At 44.8% G+C, this 15,967-nt stretch overlaps 1 protein-coding gene across 6 annotated transcripts in view; it reads right to left on the minus strand.

The window, feature by feature from the left end:
• The window catches only part of smarcd3b (SWI/SNF related BAF chromatin remodeling complex subunit D3b), a 40,010-nt gene extending 24,536 nt beyond the window's left edge, over nucleotides 1-15,474 (minus strand). For 3 of the 6 annotated variants that reach the window (XR_013079387.1, XM_076761568.1, XM_076761567.1), the window contains exon 1: nucleotides 3,669-4,121. Coding sequence is in view for 5 of the 6 variants with exons in the window: in XM_076761568.1 (XP_076617683.1) it covers nucleotides 3,669-3,746 (78 nt within the window). In the remaining variant the exon portion in view is untranslated. Of the gene's footprint in view, nucleotides 1-3,668; nucleotides 4,122-15,248 lie in introns of those variants that run through there. The other 3 variants (XM_076761571.1, XM_076761570.1, XM_076761569.1) reach the window with 2 other exon arrangements.
• Nucleotides 15,475-15,967: the final 493 nt, after the last annotated feature.

Below are 15,967 nucleotides of genomic sequence, written 5' to 3' on the forward strand. Positions count from 1 at the left end.
CTTGGACAGTTTTCATAGCAACTATTTCTTTGGTAGAAAGTAAGTTCAATGAGAACTGATCATGGCAAGGTCTGTGGATTATCCAAAGTAACCAGGACATTGTATTTTGAAAAGACAAGTGGCTGTTTTAATATTTTAAAAATCACCTCTCGGTGCTGTGAGCACCACAGAAAAAATCTCCATTGTGTTCGTGTGGACACAAACGACTGAGATATCTGAAAATCTGCTTAGACAGACACCATGAAAGTGAGCGAGAACATACATTTTTTGGAATTTGAGTGAACTAAACCTTAAAGCAAGTAATCCACTTGTCAATGGAAGACTTGTGAGTAAAGGTGAAGTTTATGTTCAAAGGTCCCTTCACTTGCTCTCTCACAAACACACTCAGACTATACACATGACGAGGCTACGGTGTGTCGTATTATGTTTTGGCTTATCAGGGTTTCCCACGCAGAGCGCTGGAAGGCTTTTCTCATCGCCGCGGCCCTCGCTGACCTCCACACACACACAAGAGCCACAGAAGTAACACGGCAGGGGGGAGGTAAGGCAGATAATGAGAGAGAAAGAGGAAGAGACCTCAGCCAGGCCTTCAGCCCACCCATCAGTCCTAGAACCAGACCTCGGCCAAACACTCTCCCCCACAACACACACGCTGCTGCTGGGAGGCAGGAACACTACGACCTTCGAAAACCACAACAATGTTTGCATATAGTGGATTTCTGTATACTCCTGTGTGCGTAAATGCATCTGCACATGTATGTTTCTGAGTGCACAAAAGCTTGCTTTACTTCATTCGCCCATGAGGGGAAAGGAAACGTCATCCCTCGCCACAAGCTAACAAACTGCGCCGAATCATCCCCATATCCCATAGTATAAATATTTCTCCATTCTGCAGTATACACAGCGAGGAACCTGCCGCAACTATTATAACAAGACTTTTCCATCTTAAAATGTGGGGGAAAGAGCGAGGAAAGAGAGGACAGGCAGACAGGGGAGAGAGGTGGGCATGAGAGAAAATAAGCAGAGGGAAATATTTGGCTTGGAGCAGCCAGAGCCTCATCAAGGTTAATTGGTCTGTTGAGAGGACACACTCATCTGGCTCATCAATCACCTGGTCCATTGTTTCCCAAAGTCTGTCTCTGTGCACAGGGCTTCAGCACCAAAGCCCCTGTAATGACCGCTCCTGTCAAAGGGACAATACCTCATCTTGTTTCAGTGTATAAACCGACCCGCTGTCAGTGCGCACAACATCAGCACCGATTAAAACCCACTCCCGCCTAAAGTCAGAGCTCAGTCAAGCTAGCTCTGTGATTTTAAGACATAAGAAGAACTGAAGCAAACAACACGAAGTCTTTTTGACCTTCTGGACGTACTTGAGGATTAGGAAGTTTCAGGATTGGTGCAAAGGTGAGATTCAGTGCAGCCGAAAGCAACATCCACAATCATACAGTTGTAGTAATTGGGTCATTACTGATCACTTTGTGCGTGCCAGTGTCAGAAAACAGTGAAACATTGCTTGTTTTATACGACCAACAGCCTGACATCCAAAAATATTCATTTAACTGTGATGGAAAAATTGAAAAACCGTCTCATGTTTTCATTTCAGGAGCCACAACAAGTGGATTTTTAGCAGTTTTGCTTAAAAAATGACAATCAATTATCAAAATAATTGCTGATTAACTTCCTCACATTTAATCGACCTCTGCTCTATGAAATCGTTTCAGCTCGAGAAACTGCTTTCCAACCTCGGGACCACACAGACGCTCTGTGTACTTTCACCTCTTCAGGCCTCTGAAAATGATTGAAAAGGGAACCTTAGCACCGACCATGAACCACAACGTTGTCAGCTCGAGTTTTCTCCTTCCCCATCTGTCCATCCCCTCATTTCCTGTCAGTTCTCTACTGGAGGCATAAAACACCCCAAAATATACATTTATTCCGATAGAACCGCCTGAGAATGAAAGAATCTGTCTTTGATTGAGCAAACAACTACCAGAAAGTCTTTTTGACCTTCTCGATGTACTTGAGGATTAGAAGGTGATGCCAGGTTTCAGGATCTGCACAAAGGTGGGATTCAGTTCAACTTAATCAAAGAGTAGAAACCGCAAGTTATCTTCAGAGCGAGATGGATATTTATTAGGAAATAAAACCTTCTAAGCGAGGGGTTGGTACTCCAAATGGGGTCATGAGATGTATCTATGTGGTCGGCTGATGACTGACAGGGTGGGAGAACATAACATAAAATTCAGCAGGACAAAAGTATCATTTTTAATTGGACTTTTCTTTAACTTTTATGCTTTTATAGTGAAATGTTGTGTGTTTTTCTTCCTAAGACCATTGATAATCACCTTGTTGGCCAAAGGGATTTAGCAGATGAGCATGAACCTCACTGTCCCCAGTTTGAGTCGCTCTACGGTCAACTCGCTAATAAAAACACTTCCAAAACACTGCAGCTGAAATGATGAATTGATTAGTTTATCGACAGCTGACACTCTGAAAAACGATTAATCGCTTTCAGGCAAAAATAGTGAATAAAAAGGTTACACATTCTCTGTTTGCACCTTCTTCAATTTGAGGATTTGCTGCTTCTCGTTGCTGTTTATCAAAGAAAAGTGAAAATCAATGGGTTTGGGACTTTTGGGCTCACAAAACATCTGAAGATGTCACCTTGAGCTTTGGAAAGCTGCGATGGGTATTTTTACACAATCTTTTGACACTGACTCGCAAAAATAATCGGCAGATCAAGTGATAATTGAAAGAATCGTTAGCTGCAGTCCTATTGAAACTACCTGAAAGTAGACCAAAGACTGATAATCACTGCCATAACTGACCAGCTTATTTACACACCTGCTAAAACTTCCAACAGAAAAGTGACACTGACCGAGACTTTTACACCATCCTCAGCCCTTTAATTCATTCAGCTCCTGACCAAAACAAACCCTCCATGTTCTGTTATTAATGTAAAGTATGAGGCTTATGGTAACAGTTGCCTAACCTCTAACCATGAGCAACACTTGACTTGACATTTCATGCTAGCTTCACATGAATGGACTGATTGTTCTGCATGATTTCCAGGATTGGCCGTCTGCCTCGGCTCCGTCTACGCTACTACGTCCGTTTGTCTCGTGACCTTACAGGTTCAAGTCCTTCCACCAACCACCGACTCGCTGCCTGGAAGGCTGCTCTGACTGTGTTGTTGTGAGTGGACTCGTCATTTCCCCCCCGTCTGTCTCTGACTCCCCGGGAAGCAGTGTGCTCCTCTGTTAGCCAAAGGGGGAGCTGGCTGCTTTTTGCTGCTGTTGCTTAGCTTCTATTTCTACAATTATCCTTTTTTTGTGTGTGTGAGTGTGAGTGTGTGTGTCTTAGAAACCCTCTGCTCCCCATCCTTCTCCTGCTCAGCTCCATCCATCCATGCTGCTCCACTTCTTGTTCTCTCAAGCCATCTCCTAACAGGCTGGGATCCAGGGGGCTGGAAATAACCTTCACATGGCCAGCTTTACCCAGCTATCTCTAACACACAGACCGCTGCTGCTGCTGCTGCTGCTGCGCCGACTCATGCACACACACACACACACACGCACACAGACGCACACACACACACACACACACACACAGATGCATGCCAGAGCCCAGCTCCCTTCACGGGAATGACGGACAGCGCCACTCACCACTCCATGGACCAGGAACTCAAACAGTTTGCTCTTGGTGGCTTTCCTGGCTCCCCCCGCCGTCTCCTCCGTAGCCATTTGCTCAGTCCCCTCCGTTCACCCTGCTATGTCTCCCCTCTCCTTCTTTTGTCTTTCCCTCTCCCTTCACCCAGCCTCCTGTTCCCCTCCCCTGCTCCACTTTCCTTCTCTTTGTGCTCTCCTTTTCAGCACTGCCTGTCCCTGACTCTCCTTCTCTCTCTCTCCTTCTCTCTCTCTCTTCCCTCCCTCTGACTCTATTTTGAATGTGCAGCAGCCCTGCCGAGTCTCTCACTGTGTCTAGCTCACTTTTTAGTTGAGCTGCCTTTCAGGAGCCCGGCACGTCGCTTGGAGGTGGGGGTGGTGGAGGGAGAGCTGTGCGGGGGTCTGGCAGGGGGGTTTCAGCCAGCCCACCCTGACGCTCCCCCGCACAGCTGTTGCATTCCATTGGTAGATAAGGGCATGCGACGCGGCGAGGCTGCCGTTTGGTCGAAACGGGGGCTGGGGAGGTGAGAGTCAGTTACCCATTCCTCTGTTGCAGCTTCCCCCTGGTGACCAACTCAGAGGCCACGGTCAGCACACACAGAGCTCCGAGTCCTGGGCTCATTCTCAAAAAAAAAAAAAAAAAAAAAAAAAAAAGGACATTGGGCTCTTAAAGGGGCTGCGCAGCATTAACGCATGTGTACACGCATAGGCTGCCATATATGATGGAGTCATGATGTGGTGATATGGAGGAGGTGTTTTTTCTCAATTGAAAGCACTCCACTCGGGGGAACTGCATTTATCTGTTTGCCTCTGAGTGCACAATTCTCACAAACGGCTCTAAAGCCACTTCACAATTGGAGAAGGCCACGTCAAGAGCACCTTCATTTCCTGCGTTTCTGTGCTGGCCTTTGGCAGAGTGCATTCATAGGTTAGGAGTGTTTCCTCCATTCGCCTCATTAGCTTTACCTTTCACCCACTAGTCGGCCCGGAGGCTACATTCAGGCTGTGGCTTCAGCGTAAAGGCAAAGAGCCGGCAGGTCTGCACAGCAAGGTGACTGTGTCACTTGACACGTGAAATTAGTTTCTGTCGGGATTTCTGGCCTTTCTTACACATTTCTCCTCAAAATGCAGAAAATGGAAAGCAGCAAAAAAAAAAAAAAAGGCTGATGGATTGAAGGATGTTATTGAGGCAAAGCAGAAGTACACACACCGACTGCTTCTCTGTTTGTGCTCTGATTTTTTGGGGGTTGTGATGTGACACACCAGCCCGAGCTTCACCCACCGCCACACAGGTCATCACTGCGACTACAACCGGGCCACGGTGAAGATTATGACTCTTTCATGTCTCCCTCGGCTGCAGCCCCTCTTTCTCTCCCTCCCTTCTTCCAGGCGTCAGATCAGGGGAGTGAAATATTCATGAGGTTATTTGAATGACAAAGGAGGTGAAGTGGGGCAGATTCAAAGGGGGCTCGGCTCGTGACACATGACGGCAAATTGTCACTATTATTGTCTCCCCTTCCTCTGTTCTGCCGCTGTGAGAACATCAGAAAAGTGTCTAACCAGGTGTCAGAGCAGAAAGGAAATGACCCACAACAGTTTTAACAGTTTGTGGAGCGCTTTGATGCAAAGCTGCACAAAATCTGCCCTTCAAATATCACAACACTCTGACAAGCTTGCTCTGTAAAAATGGCGTGAGGCTGGGAGGAAAACTTGGCTCTTATTGTGTGGACAGCTGGTTAGTGGGCCTGTGACCTTCAGGTCGGAGGTCATGACCTTCTGGAGGATGCGCCATCCCTCAGAGACGTCTAAAAAGGACCCCAGCCGTTTTGATGCACGCATACTATCCAGGACACGTGACGAGAAGACGCCATTACTGAGTGAAATGTTGGGATTGAAACCTAAAGGAGCAGCAGGAATACAGGACACAAACATATGACCTTCACATCCCTGATTATTGGAATCGACTTATTGATAGGCAGAAGCTGGCCCTCCCATGTGTTGCAGGCAGCTTGTGGCTTCAGTTTGCTTGGTGCTGACACCTGCTGTTGAGATGAGTGTACTGCTGCTGTCACTTATCCAGTCTGGAAGGCTTTGAGGTACAGAAGGAACCCAAACCTCCACTGCTAAATTTCTCTCTGCTGCCTCAATCCATCTGTGTCCTCCCTGCAGTGAAATACTGCAACAATATCAGCCCACACTCCCGCTATGCATTAGATTAACCTTGCATTACATAACAAATGACGCAGGCTTTACAAATATTAATCACGCGGTCACATCAGGTGTGCGTCTCAGTTCCCCGCAAGGTCAAAAGCTCGACCCGCCGAGCTTATCCATGCAGATTCTGAGATGGTGCCAATGTGCTGTTTCTCCAGCAACGGCACGTGGGTTCAACGATAACAAAGAGATCCAGCAGCTCGGTCGATGCAAAAGGGAGCCTTGAGCGCAGGAGTACCCCCTGCCGGACCCCCACCGTCTCCCTCACCAAAGCCAGTCAGTCTCACCAAATGGTAATGTCCCAGTGTGTAGCAGACAGGGGGTAGAGGGGGGCTAACAGGGGGTAAGGGAGCAGCAGTAGTATTATTGATGACCAACAGAGGGAGCAGCCAGGCGGGGGTGGGGGGGGTGGAGGGGGTGCTGGCTGTTTGAATGGAAGGAGGGATCCAGGTTCAGGGCCAGGCTGCACAAATGGATGAACACAAGGCATCACAGAGAATAAAATCCTTAAAACGCTGCTCACTCAAACACTATAATCACTGCTCAACCACTTAGATTTTACAAGCATCTTTCAGTGTTTTTTTTTTTAATTCTTAGCTACCATATTTGGCCACAAGAGGGAGACAAAAAGCTCTCACTAAGAGTCTCTATACAATAGACAGAGTGTCAGACTGGTTTTCTACGCTGCAACACCGGCTGCATCATCATTGTACAGTTTGTAACGATTGATCCCGACCAAGGACTCCCTGCTGTGAAACAGAGGATGCTTTCACCTTTTCAAGCCTCTGCAAGACCTTCAAAATGACACAATCTGCGAGGCTGCAACTACTGCTTACTTTCATTATTGATTAACTCATCAGATCTATAAAATGTTAGAAGGCTGTGAAAAGAAGACTTTCACAGTACTCCAGAAATCCAAGGTTACAACTTCAACTGGTGTGTTTTGTCCGACCAACAGTCGAAACCCTAAAGATATTCAGTCTGCAGTGACGTAAAGCAGATAAAAGCAGAAGATAATCACAAATGATAAGCAGGAACTAAGCAATGTTTGGAGTTTTTGTCTCTAAAACTGAATTAAACGTTTAATCGATTATTTTGCTGTGATCAGGGGTCACATGAAAGTATTTCTCGATGACATTTAGTATTCATAAGCAATTGAGTTAAACACAACTCTCTGACTGTTGCGGTTTGATCAGATTTCACTGAAATCTAAACTCTGATTGGTGCACGGAAGAATGGGACATCATCTAACTTTAGCATAAAAATGAGTGTTAATGTAGGACAGCATCCTCATAGTAAGACGCTGATTGAGAAAATGAGTGGGCCTTTAAAAGGGTCTCAAGCTGAGGCGGTTTGTAACTGCTGAATCACAAGATGTGCTGCAGAGTCAATTACCTGTAACTCAATCAAGTGGCATCGCCGTAGTCGATTTTCTTCCATCTTTTCTAAAATGACACATTATCAAGTTCAATAGACTGAGCAGAAAGCAAGAAAGGAAGGCAGAGAAATCCATAAAAATCATTTTCTGCAACCTCTTAACAATTAACTCAAGGGAGGAAGGAAAAAGAGCAAGAGAGAGTACACGAAGACCAAAGATCTCTACCGGTGCTGATGTGTAACGAGCAGCTCCCAGTGGCAAGGTTTACATACCAGAAACCAGGAACCTGCCCTCGTCAACATTATTGTCACAGACAGATGGGGTGCACGAGGGGGAATATGGACTGTACTGAGGGCACGGAGGAAAGTCTGATTCCCTCCCACTGCTGGGCCCCTCTCTTTTTCTCTTTCTTCAGTTTAAGCGCTCCACACAAAACCCAGCTCAAGCTGCTTAAAGGCCAGAGCTCTCCCAAAGCCACTCAATGGCCATCAGCCGCTATCAAAGGGAGTGTACAAAAGCATGCAGACCTGCACCTTCACGGAGGGGGATTAAGGAGCAGAGAAGTACACTTCAGGGCCAAGTTCTTGCGGCTCGGCATGTGTAATGAAGAGGAACCTGTCGAGAGGGAGACGTCTACCGCGGTGGCTTTAAATAATGGGGCATCTGCTGATATTTTGTGATCAAAGTGATTCGGTACAATATACGGAGAGGAAATGGGTGAATGAGGTTGTGCAAAGCAGTGGCGCTACGTTAAGCATCAAACCGAAGAATCCGCAGATAAGGAGTTTAGGGTCGACCCTGGATTTCAGGGCTTGTTTGGGACAAAGCGTCTTTATCCAGACGGCGTTTATGGTTCAGCTCCTTGGCTGCTCCCATTGCCCTAAAAAAAGGGGAAGAAGAAGGAGGCACTGTGGGAGCAGATGGAAAGACGGAGCAACAGAAATGAGTTTCCCCCGCAAGCATCGAGTGACACACCGGAACAAGGCCTGAAGCCTTACCTGCTTCAGGGCATTTCCTGTTTGCTGTAGCCATGACAACGGGATAATCTGCCTTGCGTCCAAAGCTAACAGCCAATCGGGTGAGAGCGACGCCGACTGCAGTGACTTGAAAACTGGAGCAGCAGCTGGTGAGCCGAGCGAGGAGCGATTGCTGAGTTTAAAGTTTAAAACTAAAAAGAAATCCAAGTGTTTTGAGGCGGAGAAGGCTTCAGCGGGCCGTGTGAGTCAGCGCCGAGGTCACCGGGGTCGACTCTGACACAAATCTACAGCGAGAAACAGTCATTTTCCATGAATAAACCAGACACACCTTACATATAAAATTCCAGGGGATGAAAAATAAAACTGGCAGTAATTCCGCCACTACGAGCTCCCCCCCCCCCCCGTCTCTCGCTCTCTCTTCTTTCCTGCTCTGCACCCAAGCTAAGTATTAGCCCGGATCTTTCAGCACCACTCTGCCTATGCGGGATGGGAGAGAGAGGCGACAGAACGAGGGCAGGACTGGTATGTGCGGGGCCGGATCGAGGCGACTCCAAAGCCAAGAGATGAAAATCAGACACGGAGAGGAGAGGCAGACAGAGGAGGCGGAGAAGGAGCCTGAAAACTCAACCGCTGCCATGTCTGCACATGCGACCCGCAAAGGAATGAATGAAATGAAAGCATTTCTGTGTCGAAAAGTAGATCCACTTCCTCGGGTTCACAAAACACCATCCAAGAGGCAATTAGAGATATTCATCAATAAGCACACACACACTGTATCAGCCCCAGTTTGTGCCTCTCATTTATTACTATTACATGTGAGTCACACAGCCAAGCCTGCGATTTCCCTAAATATTAATGACAAACCCAGAAGGTTGTGTATAAACACTTGAGGCTGCTCTGAAGCTTTTTCCAAAATCCACAAACACTCCTTTTCTAATGCAGGTAGCCTTAAATATCTCACACGAGCAACACATTAACATGACATTTCAAACATTTCAAACATTTGTTTTACACACTGAGCAAAGTCATCCGCTGCTTCTGGCCACCATTTTCTTTTGGATTAGGAGACAGACTCGAAATGGGAACAGGTTTAAAAAATCTTTGAAATTGTGCGACAGACGGAGCGTTTTCCCATCCAGATGGTTAAAAGAGTCTTTGAGGATTCTGCAAATACCTTCAGAGCAGTGGTTGAGTATTAAATGGCCGAAAACATCGCTGCATACTCCTTTTTAATTGGATGATAACAGGTTCACATACACCTGAACCAATAAACACACATATGTTGTCTCATAAAAAGAACTAATGTGAGCAAATGTGTGTTATATAACCGAAAATCAGAGAGCTCCATGCGCACGCTTACATTCAGGTACAGAGACAGGCGAGAGAAAAGGCTTTGTGTGTTATGTTACTGAGAGTACAGACGATCTGCTCTCTGACACACGCTGTCTTCACAGCCCAGCAGCGAGAATGAAATGGTAGTAACATACTTATCAGCAAACCACGAGTATGTTAAATTTGTATGTTTCATGTGCATCATATCAGCGCTTCTACAACAGGTGTCAAAACAACACTGATCAGATTACAGATGCTTGTATATGAGCTGAGTTTTTCTCACCAGGTTTGTGGCGACAAAACTGGGTTTTTAAAGGTCCAGTGTGTAGAACTCAGAGGGATCTACTGGCAGAAATGGAATATTATATTTATAAGAATGATGTCATCAGTAGCCCAGAGTTGACAAAGCAAACGCTGGCTCTCAAGAGCGTCTTTCATGTTTTTCACGAGTTTAGTAGCCACCATAGGTTTTCTTACGAGGGTCAGGCGAGGGGTATTCAGCTGGTTGCAGTCTACAACCTCACCACATGATGGCACTAAACCACACACACGGGCCCTTTAAGAACATGATCTTAACCACAGCGCTGTCACAGCATAAAATTGACAATTGAAACAAAGCCAATATTGATTTTAGAGATTGGAATTGCCACCAAAGTCCAGCTAGCACTAGCACTACTATCACACGTGTCACCTCACTAGTACGGTAGCCATTTTGGCTCATCTCAGTTGCTGAACAAAATTAAAACCGCCTCTTCAGGATGTGGTATAAGAGACCAAACAAAGCCAAATAAAATCCACTTTCAGTTTCATGTCACACTCCTCAATGACACAGAAGCTACCTGCTCCACACAAAGGGTTAAGGTCTCCCCTGTGTACCTCCGTTTATTATGTCGGGGTAAGAAACAACTAGATTAGCCCATTAATCAACAGAAAATTAATCAGCAAGTGTTTTGCTAATCAATGTTAAATGTGAGGATTTGCTGCTTTTCTTTGTCTTACGTGACAGTACATTTGTTATCTTCATGTTTAGGTTAGAAAAAACTCTTTTTCAATTTTCAAGGCTTCCCCTTGGGCTTGACTATTTTCCAGTGGATGAAGTGAGAACATAATCAGCAGATTAGGTGATGATGAAAATAATTGTTGCAGCCCTACAACATATTTTATGTGCTTCAGGGAAAACCAATGATTCATTAAAGCCTGATCCAGAATAGGAAACTTTCATTAATCTCTTTGAAATCATTTTTATTAATTATTTAAATCTTTTGCACCTGAAAGGGAAGGGACATTTATTTGGTGCGCCAGCCACGACATTACTGTGTTACATTGGGTTGTACTGAAACTCTCCAACAGAGCATGGTGCAGTTTTGAGCGTTAACATCTAAATGGGTCAACCATCCGCTCGGTGAACTGTAGCACCATTAGGACCCAGACAGTTCGTCTCTGAGTCCAGCATCAAATCTCATTAGACAACTAACTGTACATTATGAATGGGAGTAATATGCAACTGAAAAAAACCCCACAGCCTGCGCTTTAGGTAAGATTACAGTGATTATAAAACACTGTTATAATCTGTTGGTAGGCAGGGAGGACGACGTGTTAATTAGGTTACAAAGAGCTTGACTTAAATCCATAAAAATCTATAATCTCACTGTGGAAATGATACAGAGGAGGTTTAGTCGGCTGTGTGAAAGCGGTGCTTATAGGCTGGAAATTGTACAAAATTCATCTTCGGTATTGCGGCTGTAAGTCTGCTGTATGTCTGTGTAAAACATGCCAGAGCTGCACCTCTATACGCAGCACAGGACAGGGTACGTATGTTGCATTGCGTCAGAGGGTGATGCTGCATTTATCATGCTGCAATATATTATAATGGTAGTAATAGTAAGAAATGACAGTAAACTTTCATCATATTTTGTAGGGCTGCAACTAAATCATATTTCCTTTACAAAGAGACAATGCATTTTATTTTCTAAATCGATTTTTATTATATTATGGTGGAAAACACCCATTTGAATCTAAATATGACCTCAGATTGCTGAAGATAGTTTATTTCATATGCAAGATAAAGAAAAGTGGCAAATCTCCACATTTCAGAGACTGGAACCAGCAGCTGTTTGGCATTTTCACCTGAAATAAATGAAAACTATTACCTGATTATCAAAATAATGCTGCTAAATTCAATGTTGATCAACTGGTCGTTTAATCGCGAATCGTTTTAGCTCTAATATTTAGCGAAATAAACAGCTTTCCTGTAAGCCCATTTGTTTCCACCGTTGAGCAAGCACATTCCTCACCAGCCAAAAAAAGGAAGTGCTCCATTGTCCATTTATCCCCACAAATAACACCAAACACAAAGCCAGGGAACATTTAACTGGGTGACCTGCTATTTTGGAAACAAAGCCAAATGTGCACAGCTTCCAGGCTGTCTAATCAATCTCACTTTTGGCGGAGAAACAGTGAGAAAAAAAAAAAAATAAAGTTGAACAAAAACTCTGGAGCTGAAACCGTACGCTGAGGGAAACATTGATTGACCTTGATGAGGCCACACTGAATTTCAAACATGACTGAACAGAGTGACTGGGGTGTAAATGTGTGTGAGAGACGGGGGCGAAGGGGGTTCCTGTGCGGCTTTCCTTAAAAAGCCAGGTCAAGCATTCAGCAGACTGTAAAAGGAGCTGATCCTCTGATCCTCTATCAGACCTCAGGAGCTGTGACAGCACCTTGCATACTAATGGGACTGCTCTCCTTTTCTGTATACTGAAGGGAATATCTGTGCCAGCAGCTGGGTCAGGGTAGACTGCGGTCTGAAATTTGGCTCTTTTAGTCCTATTTTTTATCACAGAGAGAAACTGCCAACCACTTCTACGGAAAACATTAAGTTGTGAAAACATCTCAGTATCCATGCCACAATTTAAAATAAATCAAGAAACAAGTCGAGTGCAAAGCAGCTCAAAAGCTTCCCATAAAAGCTATAATGCAAAGCAAAGAGCAGAGAGGAAAAGAATTTGGACACTCCTGCACCATTGTATGGAAATTTAATGCGTATCCTATCTAAAAAAGCCTTTGCATACAGGAAACAAGAGAAGAATGACTACAACTATGGAAACCCAACACACAAGCAGCAATTTTAGGAAATAAGAGCAGTTATGCAATATTCTTTGTTGACTAATTGCACCCAAATGCCTGTGTCTGTTTTTTCTCATATTGAGCATCAAACTGAAGCGCATGTGATGATGTTCTTTGAAATCAGCAAGCAGCTGAGTCACCAAGTCCTCCATAACTCAACAGTTCTGTACATGAAACCAGAGCAGGAAAAGACAGAACGAGAGAGAGGGAGAGGGAGAGAGGGAGAGAGAGAGGGGCTGAAACCTGAGAAAACCTTTAAAATGTGCAATGAGTTCAGCGACGGTACGCTTGCAGTGATTATACAAGGATGAATGCCTCGTCAAAAAAACAAAAAACATGTTGACTGAAAGTTTTCAGTATTCTCAAGCTCCGCTAAGCTTTTAGTTTCACTGACTCTAACGTGAACAGTGGGGCTGAACTATATGCAAAAAAATCATATTGCAATTTTTCTGAAATATTGCAGTTGCAGTATGAGTCATAAAAGATATTGCGACTGCATTCACTAAACTTACATGGAATTCATGCGCAACCCCAAGTATACACCCAGTTCACTGCACCAGGCCAAGCTAGCTGTTTCCCTGTTTCCTGTCTTTCTGTTAAGCTAGCTAAGCTAACTGGGAGCTAACTGTAGATTCCTATTTAGCGTACAGACATTAGAGTGGTATCATGGCTGGCTTTTTTGACTGTTTACAGAGCCATATGTAGAATCACTAAACTCTGGATAATATATTTTTACATAATGAGAAATCCATTTTTTTTCTTTCCAAGAGTAAGATGAGAAGATGTAGCACTCTCATATCTGTATGCTATATTTGAAGTTAGAGCTAGCAGCCAGTTAGCCTAATTTAGCTTAAAGACTAGACGCAGGTGGAAACAGCTAGCTTGACTCTCTCCAAGGGAGCAAAATCTACCTACCAGCAACTCTAAACTTAATTAACAACACTTTACATTTAGTTTATTTAAACTGTGGGCCTAAAAAATGTATAAAAACAACACTTACTGGTTTTGTTGGGGTTATGAGCCATGCTATTTCATGTTCACTGCACCCAGCCAGACTAGCTGATTCCTGTCTTTATGCTCAGCTTGTTAAGCTAACTAGCTGAGCGGTATCTCATAGTCAGCGTACAGACATTAGAGAGTTATAATGGCAACACGAATACAATAAACTCTATAAATCATTTGCCATTGTGTGAAATGCACTTTTTAACTTTCTTGCCAAGAGTTGGATAGGAAGATTAATAGCACTCCCATTTCTGTATGCTAAATATGAAGCTACAGCTAGCAGCTAGTTAGCTTAATTTAGCTAAAGACTGTGCAGCAGGTGGAAATGGCTGGCTGGGCCAGTGTGTTGCCCCTGAAATCACCACACAACCACATAATAGGAATATAACATGATTTTGCACATTGGTTTTTGTACATGTTAAAGAAATTAGATGATGTGTTGGCTACACTTTAGCCATGTTGGCTATTCCTTGTAGTGTAGCTAACTAGGGTTAGCTAACTCACATTTCATGAGAGCTAATTTATCAAAATTATCATTTAACTCGGCGCAGTACGGCAAAAATGTCAAACTATTCCTTTAATACATAGTTTGGTGGTTTCTCTGTGTGGATTTTAAGGCTCCATAAACAGTCAAAAGGCTGGTCTAGGTCCAGCAGAAGTGAATATATTGCAGCTGGAATATAAAAATTAGATTTTCCTTTGGATCAGCAAAAGCAGATCTGGCTTTAACTGTACACCCCCAAATTCCTCTCCTGCTGCTGTGTGTACCCACAGGCTGCCAACAGATTAACACAGCGAAACTGAAACTTTTCCTGACAGATCCAAAGCACACTTACAGACTTGCGGGGCACTCACAGCCCTTACATGAAGCACCATTATGTGGCTGTGTGCGCCCTGAATCAAAGAGGGGTAGGGAGGGGAGGGGAGGGGAGGAAAGAAGGGGGGGGGGGGTTAAGGGAGAATGAATTAAAGGCATGCGTAAAGAGGCTTGAGGATGGTCCGCACTCTCGGCTGGGTTTCACCGTACATCCCCCGTATTGCTCCTCAAGTGTCTGTTTCCCACACGAGTCAAGGTTAACAAGCCGCGCTGGTGTCTGCGTCGGCTGGAAAACGGGGAGGGGTGGGAGGTGGAGGTGGAGGGGTGAGGTGCTGCAACTATACAGTGTGCTGTGTGATGATGCAGACAGCTACTGTAGCCTACAGTCCCCTTAAATATTCCCAACCACATCCCACTCCCTGCTCAGGATTCTCTAATACATTGTGCACCATGCGACTGTACGCCTCGGAATAAGCCTGAATACACCATGAGGTGGAAATTAATCCTGCAAGCATTTTTTTTTTTCAGACGCACAATAAATTAGAGCTAGACGAGGAAAAAACTCCGGTGCGCACTAATCCGGCTGGCAACGCGCCTTCAGGATAAAGAAAATATAGAAAGACTAGTTTCAAATGGTGGATGCGGATACTGAGCAGCGCAGACTCAGCGAGGCAAAGTGATGTGGAATAAAACAAACGTGCTAATGTAACACAAGGTAGCATGAGCATCCATACCTTTCTCTCCATCACTATGCGCTTTTTAGGCTACTCAACAACAGCAACTGTAGGATGTGTCTCTGTGGAGATGTCCGGTCCGGCGCGGCGCGGAGATTCCCTGCACTCCTCAACTTCCTCACGGCTTTTCAGACAGCAGCGTCTCCCTATCACTTCCCCATTACTGGACAGCTAGGCGACTTATTAGCACTGGCCTGTGAGACGCCGAGCCGGGGATGGAGCCAGAGCCAGGATTGGTGAAGTCTTGTTCGGAAGGGAGCAGGAGCGCAGGCGCGGTCTCTGCTGGAGAGTCGATATAATGAAAAATTACCAGTGGCAGGGAGTGTCATCAAATTATCCTCATAAGCGTTTTTTCTTTTTCTTCCTGGTGGAGGGGAGATATGTTGTACTGTCCGATGGAAGATTGAACAAAAGCAGCGTGGAATTCTGACTGCAGGTTGTTCTCCGTTTAGCAGTGGTTGTGAGTGTGTGTGCAGTGCAAGAACAAAGACTGACTTAGTGCTGGATGTTAGGCCTCAGTGGTGCACTGAATAAAACCTGTTTACTACAGCAACAGACCAGCAGCACCATCAGCTCCCTCACCAGAAGACCTGAAGCACTTTCCAAAACATCTTTCATAAAAGCTTTGTAAATTTAACCCCTCAAAATCCACAGTGTTAATCCACTGACGCTTCATTAGTTACAAAACATGAATAAAGGCAACTTTTGGGTGTCACTTA

The sequence above is a fragment of the Chaetodon auriga genome, chromosome 21, assembly GCF_051107435.1.
Source record: "Chaetodon auriga isolate fChaAug3 chromosome 21, fChaAug3.hap1, whole genome shotgun sequence".
NCBI lineage: Eukaryota > Metazoa > Chordata > Actinopteri > Chaetodontiformes > Chaetodontidae > Chaetodon > Chaetodon auriga.